The sequence below is a fragment of the Acomys russatus genome, chromosome 14 (genome assembly GCF_903995435.1).
Source record: "Acomys russatus chromosome 14, mAcoRus1.1, whole genome shotgun sequence".
Classification (NCBI taxonomy): domain Eukaryota; kingdom Metazoa; phylum Chordata; class Mammalia; order Rodentia; family Muridae; genus Acomys; species Acomys russatus.
The window spans coordinates 14,456,740-14,472,193 of record NC_067150.1 but is presented as its reverse complement, the minus strand read 5'-3'; the positions used below and the strand labels follow the sequence as shown (position 1 = coordinate 14,472,193).

Sequence of the window (15,454 nt, the reverse complement as noted above, 5' to 3'; positions counted from 1 at the left end):
GAAAGCTTTCCCTAGTCACTGTACTGATAAAGATTCTCTTGGCGTGCCTACAAACTGTTGCTGATGTTAACATTAAATGCCCAGGCTGAAGAGTCTCCCTAAGCTGTGTGTTTGAGAGCATGATGTATGCGGAACAGTTCTTGCTACTCAATACAAAAATGTTCCCATCCCGTGTTCTCACAGAGACCCCAAGTGCTAACTAAGTCTTCTTGACCTTTACACAAGCTGGATTTCTCCCAAGTTCCATGTGATCTTTTGTGTTCTGTATGTGGAGAGGCCATGAAAGATTTGTGACTTCTTGTGCCTGCCAGGTTTCTTTTGCTTCTGAGTACTCACTGAAGCCTTTTCCACACAGATGAGGTAAAGAGCTTCTCCCCACGGTGGGTTTTCACATGACTCCTAAGGGATGAATGGTCACTGAAAGCTTTTCTACAAACAAGACATTCGTAAGGCTTTTCTCCAGTGTGGATCCTCCGGTGTACATTAAGGTTGGAGCCTATGCTGAAGGCTTTTCCACAATGGTCACACTCATATGGCTTCTCCCCTGTATGGCTTCTCATGTGCGTCTTCAGGGTGGATTGGTTCCTGAAGGCTTTTCCACATTGCCGACACTCCACACGCTTCTTGACAAGATGGATGCTCATATGCCTCCTTCGTGACAGGTAGTCACCAAAGACCTTTCCACAGGAGGTGCATTCATAGTGTTTCTCTTGAGTGTGTGTCTTTCTGTGTGCAGCAAGGTTGGAGCTTGCACTGAAGGCTTTCCCACAGAGATCACAGCCATAGGGTTTCTCCCCAGTGTGAGAGTTCATGTGTGTCTTCAGGATGGACTGGGTTCGAAAGGTTTTCCCACACTGGCAACACTCGACTGGTTTCTTTACAATATGAACCCTCATGTGTTTCCTCCTTGACAGGAGGTCACTGAATGACTTCCCACATTCTTTGCACTCATAGGTTTTTTCCACCACGTGGTTCTTCTTATGCAAATTGAAGTTGGACTTCCACCGGAAGGCTTTGCCACATTGTGTACACTCATAAGGCTTTTCCCCAGTATGGTTCCGGACATGTTCCTTCAGATGAGAAGGGTGCTGGAAGGCTTTTCCACAGTCCTGACACTCATAGGGCCTCTCTCCAGTGTGTGTCCGCTTGTGGGCAATGAGGTGGCAGCTCCTGCCATAGGCTTTGCTACACTCATCACATTTGTAGGGTCTTTCACCAGTGTGAACTCGCATGTGTATTTTTAGAGCGGAGAGGGTCCGGAAGGCATTACCACACTGACTACAGTCATAGGGCTTCTCTTTCAGGTGAGTTCTTTTGTGGCTCCTTAGAGCTGAGAGGTCATTGAAGGCTTTGCTACAGCTGCTGCACTCGTAAGGCCTCTCCCCAGTGTGAATCCTATGGTGCCTCGAGAGAGAAGCGCTGGTAGTGAAGGCTTTCTGGCACTGGTGACATTCGTGCATTTTTCTTCTATCATAGATGCTCATGTGCTGAGTCAGGTGAGTCCTTTTATTAAAAGAAGCTCCATAGCTGTGACGGTGATAGGGCTTCTTGCTTGTGGGCCTTCCTATTGGCTGAGGAAGATGATGGCTGATACTAAAGACTTCAAACAAATGGGTGAATTCAGAAGATTTCTCCAAAAGATGAGACTTTTCCTGTTGGATAAGAGATGAGAGCTGACTTTGACATTTATAACACCCTTTATTTCATCTTATGTTTTTGCCATTAACAGTTGAATGAAAGGCCTGATAAATACACAGCATGGGCTTTAGCCTTAGCCTATAGCTCCAGCCTCTTTAAATCTTACCTCTGAATAAGTTATCACCAATATTAACTTTGGTTTATGCTATGACTGTAGTGAATAGGTTTATGTCAACTTGACACAAGCTAAAGTCATCTGAGAGGAGGCAACCTCAAATAAGAAACTGCTTTCATCAGATGGGGTTATATGGCCCTTTGTAGGTAGTGCCATCTCTGAGCTGGTGGTCCTGGGTTCTATAAGAGAGGTGCCTGAGCAAGCCTTGGGAAGCAAGACAGTAACAGAAGCCCTCCATGGCCTCTGTATCAGGTCTTGTCTCCAGGTTCCTACCCTGTTGGCATTCTTGTTCTGACTTTCTTCAGTGATGAACTCTGGGTGTGGAAGTGTAAGGCAAATAAAATTTGTCTTCCCCAAATTGCTTCTGGTCAAGGTGTTTTGTCAGAGAAATCGCAGCCCAAACTAAGAGAATGACCAAAGCTATCATTGTTCCTCTTTTATTTAGGCTTCATCAAAGAGAAAAGGAGGCCTGAAGTGGTTGTATCACTCACTTGCAATCCCAATTCAGATGGCAAAAATGGAAAGAGTTTGAATATCAGGCTATCCTGGGATATACAAGATCTTGTCTTAGTTAAAAGAATAAAAGCAGAATTCATGGCTGCGGTGCCATAAGTTTCTATGTAGACTATGCTATAATACTCTATTATATGCAGCTGCACTGTTTAATACCAAATTAACACAGGATTAATATACAGAATCAAATACATTCATATATGTCCTCAGTTTCATCACACCCTGTCAATGCCATGATGTGCCTGTTAGACACACTGTCTTGGAGAATTCTTCCCAAAATTTACTTTGTATCTACTTATATTTAGGGGATCCAAAGCATATAATAGCTCAGTATCTAGGCCAACAATGTATCACACAGCTGGCAAGTGATGTGAAAGGAAGTCAATCTCTGGTCTTAGCTACTTGTATTTCAGGAAATATTATCTAGCACGTGCCATTCTGCTTCTCCTCTCCTTCGCACTTGTCTGCCGTGTCGACATGCAGACTTATTACATGATCAGCCACTGACACAGTTTGTTTATAGAGTGTCTTGGGATTGTTTCACATTATCAAAATTTACTTCTTATAAAGAGATGTTGTTTTAGTAACCACAGAAATTCAGAAGATGGGACTCACTGTAAAATTTTTCTTCAAGTCTCATTAAATAGCAGAAGTTAATGGCACAAGCTTCATTTTGTTCTTAGGAATATAATAACCGTATTTTCAGATGATGTTTATTCCTGTTGAAATGGGCTCTTACGATGTCTTAATAATTGCCTGCTTATTTCTCTAAAAACAGCTGCAGCAATGCAAAACAAGTCATGTTGTGTGACAGTACATCTAACATAGACGTTAGATGGGATAATAAAATATTTTAGGGGTTATTATTAAAAAAACAAAAAATTATGCCCCATCACATATTATAAAAATATTTACTTATCTTAAACTCTAAATAAGAAAATCTGGGGGTAGATTTGGGATTCTGCCCCAAATAACAATATAGTGGGTCTCATTTCAGTATCACTGAGTTCCATACCAAGATTTCAGCAATCTCAATTCCAAATTATTTAAAGACAAAAATAGCTACATCTATACTAAACACATACAAACTTTTGTCACTATTATCTAGACAATCCAATAATAAAGCTATTTACACATTTCATATACCACACATTATCTAACCAAAATGTAGAGCACACAGCAAGAATACATATAGGTTCTATGAGGACAACGAAAAGTGGCATTGTATACAAAGAAACTAAGCATTCTTGCATTTCGGTACCCAGAGGGAACTCACTGAAACCAGCTCACTGCAACTCAGTCAGGTACAACTGTAACTTAGCACTTGTGGAGCGCCTGCTTCTTATAGGGTTTGTCACTTGATTGGTCCTGGAGTGAGCTGACTGAATAGTCACAGCTTGGGCTTCTCCAATGTGGAAGATACAGATTTATCCTAAGGAAATATTACCAATGTCACACCATCAGATGTCTCCTCCCCAAAAATATCTTCCATAAGAATAGACCACTTGAAGTTTAGATGTAGTTCCCCAATCTGAAAGAAAGAAGAAAAACAAAAACCAAAACACTGGAATTGACTTATTAAAAAAGAAAGTAAGAGGATGGGAATGAAAAGACTTCTTTGTAAATTCTAGAGATAAACAAGAAAAAGCAAGGCAAAAAAGCAGAACATTATGAAAATGACAGTATGTGTCAAATTTAAAGCCAAAGGGACACAGAGATGAAATCTACTGATCAAAAGGTTTACAAAAGAACAGATGGATAGTAAGACAAAACAAACAAGCAAACAAAAAATACTTCCTTATTTCTTAATTTACATTATCAGATGTAATCCCACATTAATTTTTTGAATGTATTTGTTCAAGGTTCCATGTGTTAAACAGTTAGTCCTCTGTGTAGTGACAATAGAGTGGCAGAATTTTCAAAGGGGTGGGGCCTACTATGAGGTGATTAAGTCACTAATTACGCTGTTCTTAGATGGAATTCATGCTGATCTTAATTACATACTGTAAGAGAAAGCAGTTTCATAAAGGCAGGCATGGCAGCTCATGAATATGACGCCAACATTCATGAGGCTGGGGCAGGAGAACCATGAGTTCAAAGCCAGCTTGGCCTGGGCTACAGAGAGACCTTGTCAGGAAATAAAAAAGACAAGAGTAGTAGATAATTATATTGTTCCTCTTCCTATTACATTTGTCGTGATTAGGGCTATGCTACCATGATGTTATTGATAATTTTCATTATTACCTTGGCTGGATTTAGTCTGACCATGGAACTATACCTCTGGGTATACCTATAAGAGTGATTCTAAGAAAATTTTAACTGAGGAGGGGAAGAGCCACCCTAAATGTGGGCTGCAGCATCCCATAGGCTAGATGGAAGTACAGACTGAATATAAAGGCCAAAGTAAGCTGAGTACAGCATTTGTCTCTCTTTCTATATCAGAAAGACAAATGCTAGCTGATCAGTCACTTCACTTTCCTGTTGCCAGGTCATTCCTGCCATGAAGGACTGAACTTTGAAACTGTGACCATATAAACTCTTTCTCCCTTAAGTTATTCCATGCCAGTTATACAAATGCAATCTGTCATTTTATGACACAGCCTACACCAGAATGATGGCACCAATTCCTGAACTGATACAAATGTGAGCTAAATAAACCACCAGGCTATTTTGTAACAGAGACATGAAAGCGCAATGTATTCCTTCCATTGGGATCACTGAAAAGAACTGACAGCTAAGACCGTAGCTGTGTGCCTGGTGTTCACTCACCTGGAGAGGTACCGTGCTGAAACGCCCTCTCCGCCACCCTCAGCTCCTCTTCCTGCTCCATGTGTAGGATGAGGCTGGGCTTGCCAACCTGATACCCTACTCACAGGGAAAGACACATGTTGAAGGAGGACTATGCAGGGGACAACCCTCCCATCAGACTAAGATAACAATTTGACCTTCAGGGTTTTCTAAAGGTGGACAAGGTTGTCTAAGGAGCAGCAAAAGGTGGTGTCACATTTCTAAGGAACACAGTAAAAGTGTTCCATAAAACAAAACAAAACAAATACTCATTTTGCCATCCAAAAGAATATGGATTTTTCTTTTAAATGCTAGGAATGGAAACTAAGGCTTTGCGTTATATAAAAAAGCACTACCACTGAGCTACACCCCTTAGACAAAAATGTAAACTTTAAAAAATAAAATTTTATAATTTTAATTTTTTTTAATTTTAATAATCTCTCTCTCTCTCTCTCTCTCTCTCTCTCTCTCTCTCTCTCTCTCTCTCTCTCTCTCTCTCTCTGTCTGTGTGTGTGTGTGCATGCACGCACGCCCAGGGGCATTCTGACCTATTACTTTATTTCATTCCCTGAAGAAAGAGTCTCTCACTGAAGCTGGAACTAGGCTGTTGTGCAACAATCTCCAGCAATTATCCTGTGTCCCCTCCCACATCTCTGGAAGTTACAGTTGTTATTTGCTAGACATCTAGCTTTGCATGTAGTTGCTCTGAATTTGAACTTAGGTCATAACACTGTACAGAAAACTCCCTTACTCACTGTGAATTTTCCATAGACAAGACATTTCTTACCTTACATTATGGTTAAGCTCAGTCACACAGCTGAGAACCTCCAAAGTCAATGTAATGGGCAGGTTCTACTAGCAGGGACCCTATGAGCATGAGTAGCAGCTCTGCTTATTCTCAGCGTTGTTACAAACCCATCCAGGTATTGGCTCAAAGGAAGTACTGGAGAAGACATCTTGTCCCTGAGTAGATGAGGGGACTATGGTAGCCTTACCCAGTGACGTCAGGTTGCTGTAATTCTCCAGCATTACATCTTTGTACAGTTTTCTCTGGGAAGAATCTAGCAGGGGCCATTCTTTCTCAGTAAAATCCACAGCAATATCTTGGAATGTCACAGACTCCTGCAAACCATACACATTTGAGGTCAATAAGAAACTAGCTCACAAGAATACAACAGAAACAAAACATGGGCACAAGAGATATGCGTGGTTTCAAGATATGGTCTGCTGAGGTTTCTGCATATGTATTCCAGTGTCTCTTCCCTTTGAGGTGATCTTAACCTGTCTCACCGCATCATAGAACTCTGCCAAAAAGAGTGTTTCTATCCACATCTATGGTGGCTGAGAGCTTGTAGCTTTACTTTCTTTTGTCTCTACAGTTGATTCTAAGTACTAGGCAATCATGAGAACATCTGTCACATAAATAACCTGTAGCTTCCCTAATGATGATTCTAGCCACCCAGCTTTTCTTGGTGTGCTGGTTCTTCACCAGGCATTCACTGATCTGGATGAGTATCTAAAAGATTTCAAACATGCAACGGAAGTGGTGTGGTGGTGGTGGTGGTGGTGGTGGTGTGGTGGTGGTGGTGGTGGTGGTTGTGGTGGTGGTGGTGGTGGTGGTGGTGGTGGTGGTGGTGGTGGTGGTGGTGTGGTGGTGGTGGTGGTGGTGGTGGTGGTGGTGGTGGTGGTGGTGTGGTGTGGTGGTGGTGGTGGTGGTGGTGGTGGTGGTGGTGGTGGTGGTGGTGGTGGTTGTGGTGGGTGGTGGTTGTGGTGGTGGTGGTGGTGGTGGTGGTGGTGGTGGTGGTGGTGTGGTGGTGGTGTGGTGGTGGTGGTGGTGGTGGTGTGGTGGTGTGGTGGTGGTGGTGTGGTGGTGGTGGTGGTGTGGTGGTGGTGGTGGTGTGGTGGTGTGGTGTGGTGGTGTGGTGGTGGGGTGGTGGTGGTGGTGGTGGTGGTGTGGGGTGGTGGTGGTGGTGGTGGTGGTGGTGGTGGTGGTGGTGGTGGTGGTGTGGTGGTGGTGGTGTGGTGGTGGTGGTGGTGGTGTGGTGTGGTGGTGTGGTGGTGTTGTGGTGGTGGTTGTGGTGGTGGTGGTGGTAGGTGGTGGTGGTGGTGTGGTGGTGGGGGTGGTGGGTGGTGGTGGTGGTGGTGGTGGTGGTGGTGGTGGTGGTGGTGGTGGTGGTGGTGGTGTGGTGGTGGTGGTTGTGGTGGTGGTGGTGGTGTGGTGGTGTGGTGGTGGTGGTGGTGGTGGTGGTGGTGGTGGGTGTGGGTTGTGGTGGTGGTGTGTGGTGGTGGTGGTGGTGTGGTGGTGGTGGTGGTGGTGGTGTGGTGTGGTGGTGTGGTGGTGTGGTGGTGGTGGTGTGGTGTGGTGGTGGTGGTGGTGGTGTGGTGGTGGTGGGTGGTGGTGGTGGTGGTGTGGTGTGGTGGTGGTGTGGTGTGGTGGTGGTGGTGGTGTGGTGGTGGTGGTGTGGTGGTGGTGGTGGTGGTGGTGTGGTGTGGTGGTGGTGGTGGTGGTGGTGGTGGTGGTGGTGGTGGTGGGGTGGTGGTGGTGGTGTGGTGGTGGTGGTGGTGTGGGTCGGGGTGGTGGTGGTGTGGTGGTGTGGATGGGTGGTGGTGTGGGTGAGTCGGGGTGGGTGGTGGGTGTGGTGGTGGTGGTTAGGGGTGGTGTGGGGGGTGGTTGTGGGTGGTGGGGGGGGGGGGGGTGGGGGTGTGGTGGTGGTAATGTCCTAAAATGTGCTTGTCCTGCCCTTGGGCCTTGAGATCTTATGTACCTGAGAAGAAACACAAGTTGGTGTATCAGGCTCTGGAGCATAACAAGCCAACAAACCCAAATTCTGCTGACAGGAATGGTATTTTGATGGAAGGGGAAATTCTGATTCCTGGTTACCTGCAGAGCCCTGAGAGGACATAGCTAAAACGAGAAAATGAAATCATCTGTACCTTCAGTAAGCATATTCATATAAGTCACACCCACCCACACCCCCTCTGCGTATTCACAATAAGGACAGAGAGGAGGGTGGTGGTGATATACAGCCACGAGCAACGATATATCCTGCACATGACTTGCTTCGGCCCATTATCTGACTTCAGGCATTTTTTTCCTGTTTACATATATGTATCTCCTCTGTCTTAGGCATGGCAGGAGACACATGTACTCATTTACTAAGGGCAGGAAAATAAGAACTTACCAAAGGTGGGAGACAGACTGAGGGCAGCCACCCTGTGGGCCACAGGCAAGCTTAGCTGAATGGAGCACGTGAAGAAACAATGCTTTTCCAAGCTGACAAGTGGCACAAGGGGTCCTCAAAGGTTCTCTCTTCTATCTAGTGAGAAGAACTCTGCATTTTGTTTCTTGGCATTTCTTCTTGACCCATACGCTGACTGATTATAGGCCAACATCAACCTAAAGGAAGAGAAACTCAAAGCATTTCTATTAACATCGGGAACAAGACAAGGTTGCCCACTCTCTCCGTACCTATTCAAGGCAGTACTTGAAGTCTTAGCTAGAACAATAATACAATTGAAGGAGATCAACAGTATACAAACAGGAAAAGGAGTTTAAAGATTTCTAATCATAGATAATGTGATTATATGTGCAAGTGACCCTAAAAATCCCACCTGGAAAGTCTTATAGTTGATAAACACTTTCAGTAAAGTAGCAAGATATAGAACCACTACAGAAAAATTGCAGCCTTCCTATTAACAAATACAAATGGACTGTGAAAGAAAGCAAGGAATAACTTTCACATATTTGATTCTGAATGTAAAATATCCTGAATAAAAGAACTGCTGAAGGTATCATCATCCAATTCTCAAATTGTATTCCAGAGCTACAGTTATAAAAGCAGCATGGTTTGGCATAAAAACAGACACTCTGATAAATGAAATCACATTTAACACCCAGACATAAGTCTACACACTAATGGACACCTGATTTTTTTTTTGGGGGGGGGGGGGAAGGAAGCCAAAACCACACATTGGGAATCTGCAACAAATGGTAGGCGTGAAACAATGGTGGCATGGTGAAGAAGCCAAACAGATCCAGACTGTTCATCTTGCACAAATCTCAACTACAAATGGATCAAAGACTTTAACATAATATATATTATTATAAATTATATATTTAAAGTAATATTATATATGTATGCTATATACAATATTAAATATATATTACTTAATAATATATATATATAAGGCCAGATATATTTAATTTGAACATGGTGAATAGTTTTGAACTTACTGGCACAGGAAAGGATTTTCTTGACAGAACAACAAGAGCACAAGCAATAAGAACAATTAATAAACAGGATCTCATGAAACTGAAAAGCTTCTGTATGCCAAAAGACACCATCATTTGGAGAAAGTAGCAGGCTACAGGATAGGAAAAGGTATTTGCCAACTACACTTGTGATAGAGAGCTAGTATCTAATATATATATATATATATATAAATAAAATCTGGACATCAAGAAAACAAATAACCCAATATAAAAATGGAGTACAGATCTGAACGGAGAGTTTTCAAAAGTAGACACATAAATGGCTGAGAAGCATTTAAAGAATGTTCAACATTGTTAGTCACCAGGGAAATGCAAATCAAAACTATTATGAGATTTCATCATACACAAGCCAGCATGCCCAAGATCAATAAAACAAATGACTGCTCATGTTGGTGAGAAAGTAGAGTAAGGGGAACACTCATCCATTGCTTGGGAGAATGTAAGCTTGTATAGCAATTATGGAAATCAATGTGGTGTTTCCTCAGGAAGCTGGAAATGAATCTATCTCAAGGTCCACCTATATCAGTCTTGGGAATATACCTAAAGGATGCTTCAAACTGTTCAGAGACACTTGCTCTACCATGTTCATTGCTGCTGTATCCAACATAGCCAGGAACTGGAAACAGCCTAGATGTCCCTCAATAGAAGAATGGATGAAGAAAGCATGATACATTTACACTATGGAATTTTACTGAGCTATTAAAGAAAATGAAATCACAAAATTTACATTTAAATAGATCAAGCTAGAACATATCATGCTGAGTGAGGTAATCTAGACCTCAAATGACAAATATGGCATATATTCTCTTATATGTGGATATTAGCTGTTAAGTGTTCGATAAGCAGACTATACTCCACAAACCATATAAGCACAGAAATTAGGTACAAAGCAGGGGACTAACAAGGAGGAATGGATCTCCCTAAGTAGGGAAAAATCAAATAGTTTTAGGTGGATTTCAAGGGTGGGGGAGTTTCTGGAACAGGAGGATCAAATGGGGAGGGGAAGGGGAGAAAAGGGAAAGGGAGGAAATAAGAGGAGGGTACAGCTAAACCTAAAATATATAAATAACAGAAAGTGGTCTAAAAGGAATCACCAAAAATTGGAGAGATGGAGCCTCAACAGGACATCTCTCATCACCAAATGAAGCCTCCAGTTCTGGGAATTGGTTACATCCAATTGAATTTTTTAACAAATAGGCCTCATGGAAATACCTAAACAACTCAATAGCCAAGGCTATTAATTGCTCTCTACAAACAAATGGTAAGGATCTACTACTGAGGACAACACCCACATAACTCATATTAAACAGGGAGAAGTCAGGCTGGTGCCTCTACTGAATAATGTTCATGGCACTGGATGGTACTCTGCAGGCTAACAAACCAGACAGGTAAACACAAACCCAGCTACAAACCCTTCGATCTACAATGATGTTCTGCCTGTAAACTGTGCTAGGGCAGTAGTAGCACAAAACTTGTGGGAGTAATCAACCAATAAATGATTGGAACTGAAACCCTCCCATCAGGACTGAGGGAACACTGTGGAAGAGAAGATAGAAAGACTGCAAGACCTAAAGGGGCTGGCGACAGCAGGGAAACAAGGGCTTCTAAACACGAAAGGACCAATGCACATAGAACTCATTGAGACTGTGGCAGCATGCATGAGGCCTGTATGGTTCTGTGTCTGATGGGGTTTCAGCACTGAGAGGGAAAGTAGACACAAGCCCAAGCCTAACCCAGAAGCCATCTCCAATTAATAACTGCTTGCATATGAAAATTAGTTTTCTTCAACAGTGTCTCAACTGGAGAAACAAATCACTCTTAAGGGTAAGCCTCAGAGGCAGCAGACGACGATCAACAGCAAATAGTAAATAACTATGATTAAAAGACTGCAAAAAAAATTTCAGACATAAGAATGTTAAAAAGTAGGTCAAACTTAAAAGATTCACGATATTGGACTTCCACAGTATGAAAAATGACTAAAGTATACACAGGAAAGGCAAAGGAACAGAAGAGAACTAGGAAGAAAATTGCCGTATGTAGACAACTATCAGTAGGGGCACAAAGCAATTCAATATCAAACAACTTTATGGTCACTATTTAAAATCTCTTATTTGTAAAAGCAAGTTGGTTTTTATTTTCATTATAGACACAAATATAGTCTTGAGTTAAAAAAAAAAAACACAACAGCAAACAAACCAAAAACCTTTTTACAGATGATTTAGACAGCCAAAAAAACAATCATAAAGATTATCTTCAACAGCCTTGAAGGGTTTAAGTAACTGTATTTCCTGATAATGAGGAGGTGGAGGCAGGCGGAGAGAGAGAAAGCAAGTAAGATAAGAAAGGAGAGATAGAAAAAAGGCAGGGATAGAGAGAAAAACAGGGAGAAAAACCAGCTTACAAGAGTTATCAAAAAGTATGGATAAAGAAATGTGTGAAATATTAACCAACCTTAAAAGGAATGAAGCTGATACATACTACAACACATGTAAATACATAAGGAAGACACTGGTAAGAGAAGTTAGCAAGGCAAATAAAGGCAGATGTGTGACATCACTTACACGAGGTCCAAGAAGTCAGACTCACTCATGAAGGCAAAAAGCAGATTGCTTCGGTCAGAGGCTGTGGAGAAGAAAAGTGAAGAGTCACTCTTTAGGGATTCTCTGCTTAGTTTGAAGTTATAGAAAAGCTCAAGAGTTACGCAGGGTAATGCAGTCTATTGTGAATGAATAAGGGATAAACTTTGTTTAGTTTCATTTCAATTAAAAGATGATTGATTTTATGTGTATGAGTGTTTTCTCTGCACGTATGTATATGCATATGTGTTCCTGTAGAGCTCAAAAGGCAGTGTCATATCCCCTGGAAGTGGAGGAACAACTGTTGTATGCATCATTGCCCCTTTGCTCCAATACCTTCTGTTTAATCCCCATTCCTCTTTCAAATTTATGGTTTCTTTTTGGGACTTATACATCAAAACAAAACAAAAGCCCACCAAAGTATTTTGGTTTACTGATTCATCTTTTTGTATTTTACTTTAAATTTTGCTTCTTTTTATTACATCTATCTGTCTGTCTGCCTATCTATCTATCTATCTATCTATCTAATCTGTCTATCACCCATTCATTGTGTGGTAGCAGGTATAATTCTTTCCTTCCTCCGTTTGGGCTTCAGAAACCTAATTCACATCTTTTAGGCTTACGTAAGTTACCTAATCTCTTGTGCTACCTCACTGCTCTCAAATTTTCTAACTTTTGTTAACTTTTTCCCAACTGATTCGACACTACAGGAGAAAAAACAAAAACCAAATGAAAACAAAACAAAAAAACCCTAGATTAACTTAGTGTTTTTTTTTTTTTTCATAAAGGATCCGCACTGAAAACAAGATTTTTAGGTTTATTCATGAAAAGTATCACCTAGCCCAATACCTGTACAATCACTGTAAAGTTTAAGTCTGATCCTTTATAGTGACAGGGATGGGTATCTACGTAAATAGCAAAGCACTTACAATTCCCCAAAGAGAGACACACAGAGGTATAAACTTAAGAATAGTTTAAGATCTAAAAATATGAGCTAGACATGGAAATAAACCCTAAAAAAGTAAATCCTAATATTACCAAATACATAAAGTATATATTATATTCAACTATGCAAATATCCACACTCCTACTACCTGGGATGTGCTCAGTAAAAACTACTGTTCAAAACTGTAATTTTCTTCATTTTTAAAGTTTATCATATATATATGTGTGTGTGTGTATATATATACATATATATGATTCAATGGTGATACAATATTTGATTCATCTTTCAATATTATAAAAGATGTACACAATCATACTTTGTGGCTTTTGTGTGCTGTAAAATTGCACTTAATTTGAAGTCATTGTAGAAATTACTTGCCAATGTTTATAAATTTTAAAAAATGCATAGATTTTATAGGCACTTTCTAATCATAATTTATTGAAATAACTGGCAATCAAAATGTAACAAGGAAGCCAGGCTCCATAACTCTTCATACACAGAAGGCTGAGGATTGAGAATTACAAACCAGTTTAAAATAAGACATTAAAACACAAAAATATAAATAAATAAAAGATATAAATTGGTAACTAAGAACAAATGTAGTAGATATAATATTGAGTTTTGAGTATCAATAAATTATACATCAATTATACATGCACTATAAGGATGTGTGTGTGTGTGTGTGTGTGTGTGTGTGTGTGTGTGTGTGTATGTATGTATGTATGACCCTGGTTGGCTTACAGGAGAGCTGGCTCAGTCTGACAGGCTGAAGCACTGGGGTGGGGGTAGAGTAAGGGGGTAGGTGATTTTGTACATTCCATGGGCAGTGCTAGAGAGCTGGCCCTGGCGGTACAGGTGTAGGAAGCTAGCAGGCTGAACAACACAACCATCACTGAGACTCACATCGAGTGCTTTGAGTTGGCTCATGCCAACATCTCTCCAGAGCATCTATGAACTGGTAGAGAACATGAAGGGACTGGTCCTGCAGAACCAAGCTGCAGATCTCCACGACACGGGACAACAACAGGATACCTGAGAGAAGCTAGGGAGGGTCCAGTATTGATAGTGTAGCTGAAAGCAAAGGCCTTGAACCAAACCAATAACTCATTTCAATGAACAGTTGCAAGTAAAGCTGTAGGGGCAAAAAGGTACGCTGTGTGGTGCACTGTGACAAACCACACCTTCCAGAGTGAGGCTTGTTGTTACTGTTAATTTTTAATTATTTTGTTGTTGCTTTTATTTTTTTTTTTTTGGGATTTTTGGGGGGTTGCAAGGGTGGGAGACAGACATGGGGGAATGGAGAGGTGAGTGGGATAGGGGTGCATAATAAGAAATTTACAAAGAATAAAAAAAAAAGTTAAAAAATAAACTGGACAATTGAGATCAAGCATCTTTTCTTTTCTTTTCTTTTCTGTGTTTGGGAGTACCTTCCAGTTCTGGGAAAAATTCCTCATCCATTACTTAATAATTGCTTGTCCTTTTTCTTATGGACTTTTAGGTTTTCTGTCTTGACATGTCTTTGCCTCACCAGGATTTTCTTCTACCCTTTCATTCATAATATACACAAAAAATAATTTTTGACATAAGTATTCAGTAAATTCACTATTCCCTGCACTCTCTCATAAAGGCTTTTCTTTTCTCAATGAAGTATTTCCTACTATTATTTTTATCATCTATCATTTAACATCTAAAAAATAATAAGAGAATTTCAATGTATTTGGAACATATTCATACCCCTACCCCAATTCTTCCCCTAACTACCCTCTCTACTCTTACTATCTTTTTTTGCCATCTAACTTTGAGGTTTCTTCTTCTATTACTTCTTTTATTTATTTATTTTTCCCAGTGAGGCATCATTCTGCTTTAAACATATACAGTTCTGGGCTATAAAGATGTTCCAGCAGTTAAAACTATTGGCTACTGCTCCAGAGGACCTGGATTCGAATCCCAGTACCCCCAGAGCACCTCACAACTGTCTACAGCTCCAGTTGCACAGGCTCCAAAGCCCTCTTCCGACCTTTGTGGACACCAGGAATGCACACACGCGAGGAAAGCACCCCACACCTAGTATATATACAGCTCTCCCGACAACTTTTACTAAAGAACATGTAGTTTTCATGTTAAAGTCCCCTAAAAACAGACTGGTATGGAAGGCTGGGGTCATTTATTTTACTGACTTAAGACTCAAAATTTTACAAAGTAAATTATTGTTTTAAAAAATGTTTTTTTTTTTTTTTTTTTTTTGTGGGAGAGGGAGTGATAAGGGGAATAAGAGAGGGGATCAGGTGTGGGGAGTGTGGGGGTGAGAGGTGAGAGAGCTGTAAGAGAAAAGGGAAACCAAGGGGCAGGGAGATGCTCTCTGGCACAGGCTGCAGACCTGCCCTGCGAATAGAGTGGGCTCCTAGGATGACATGGGAGTGACTCTAGCTGAGATTTCTAGCAGCAGGGAATGTGAAGACTGAAGTGGCCACCTCCTATAGTCAGGAAGAACTTCCAGTGGAAGGAGGGAGGACACCAATGCACAAAACCTCTGACCAAAAATTTAT

The 15,454-nt window shown here is 41.2% G+C and overlaps 1 protein-coding gene across 1 annotated transcript; it reads right to left on the bottom strand.

Annotated features, from left to right (window-relative positions):
* Positions 1 to 229: 229 nt before the first annotated feature.
* On the bottom strand, positions 230 to 14,366 carry LOC127198742 (zinc finger protein 317-like). The gene is given in 9 exon segments (XM_051156786.1): positions 230 to 1,652; positions 3,774 to 3,833; positions 3,835 to 3,857; positions 5,096 to 5,191; positions 6,109 to 6,235; positions 7,879 to 8,018; positions 8,296 to 8,387; positions 11,948 to 12,008; positions 14,336 to 14,366. Coding segments are annotated over 9 exon segments (1,950 nt in total). The 3' UTR covers positions 230 to 332.
* Between the last annotated feature and the right edge of the window lie 1,088 nt (positions 14,367 to 15,454).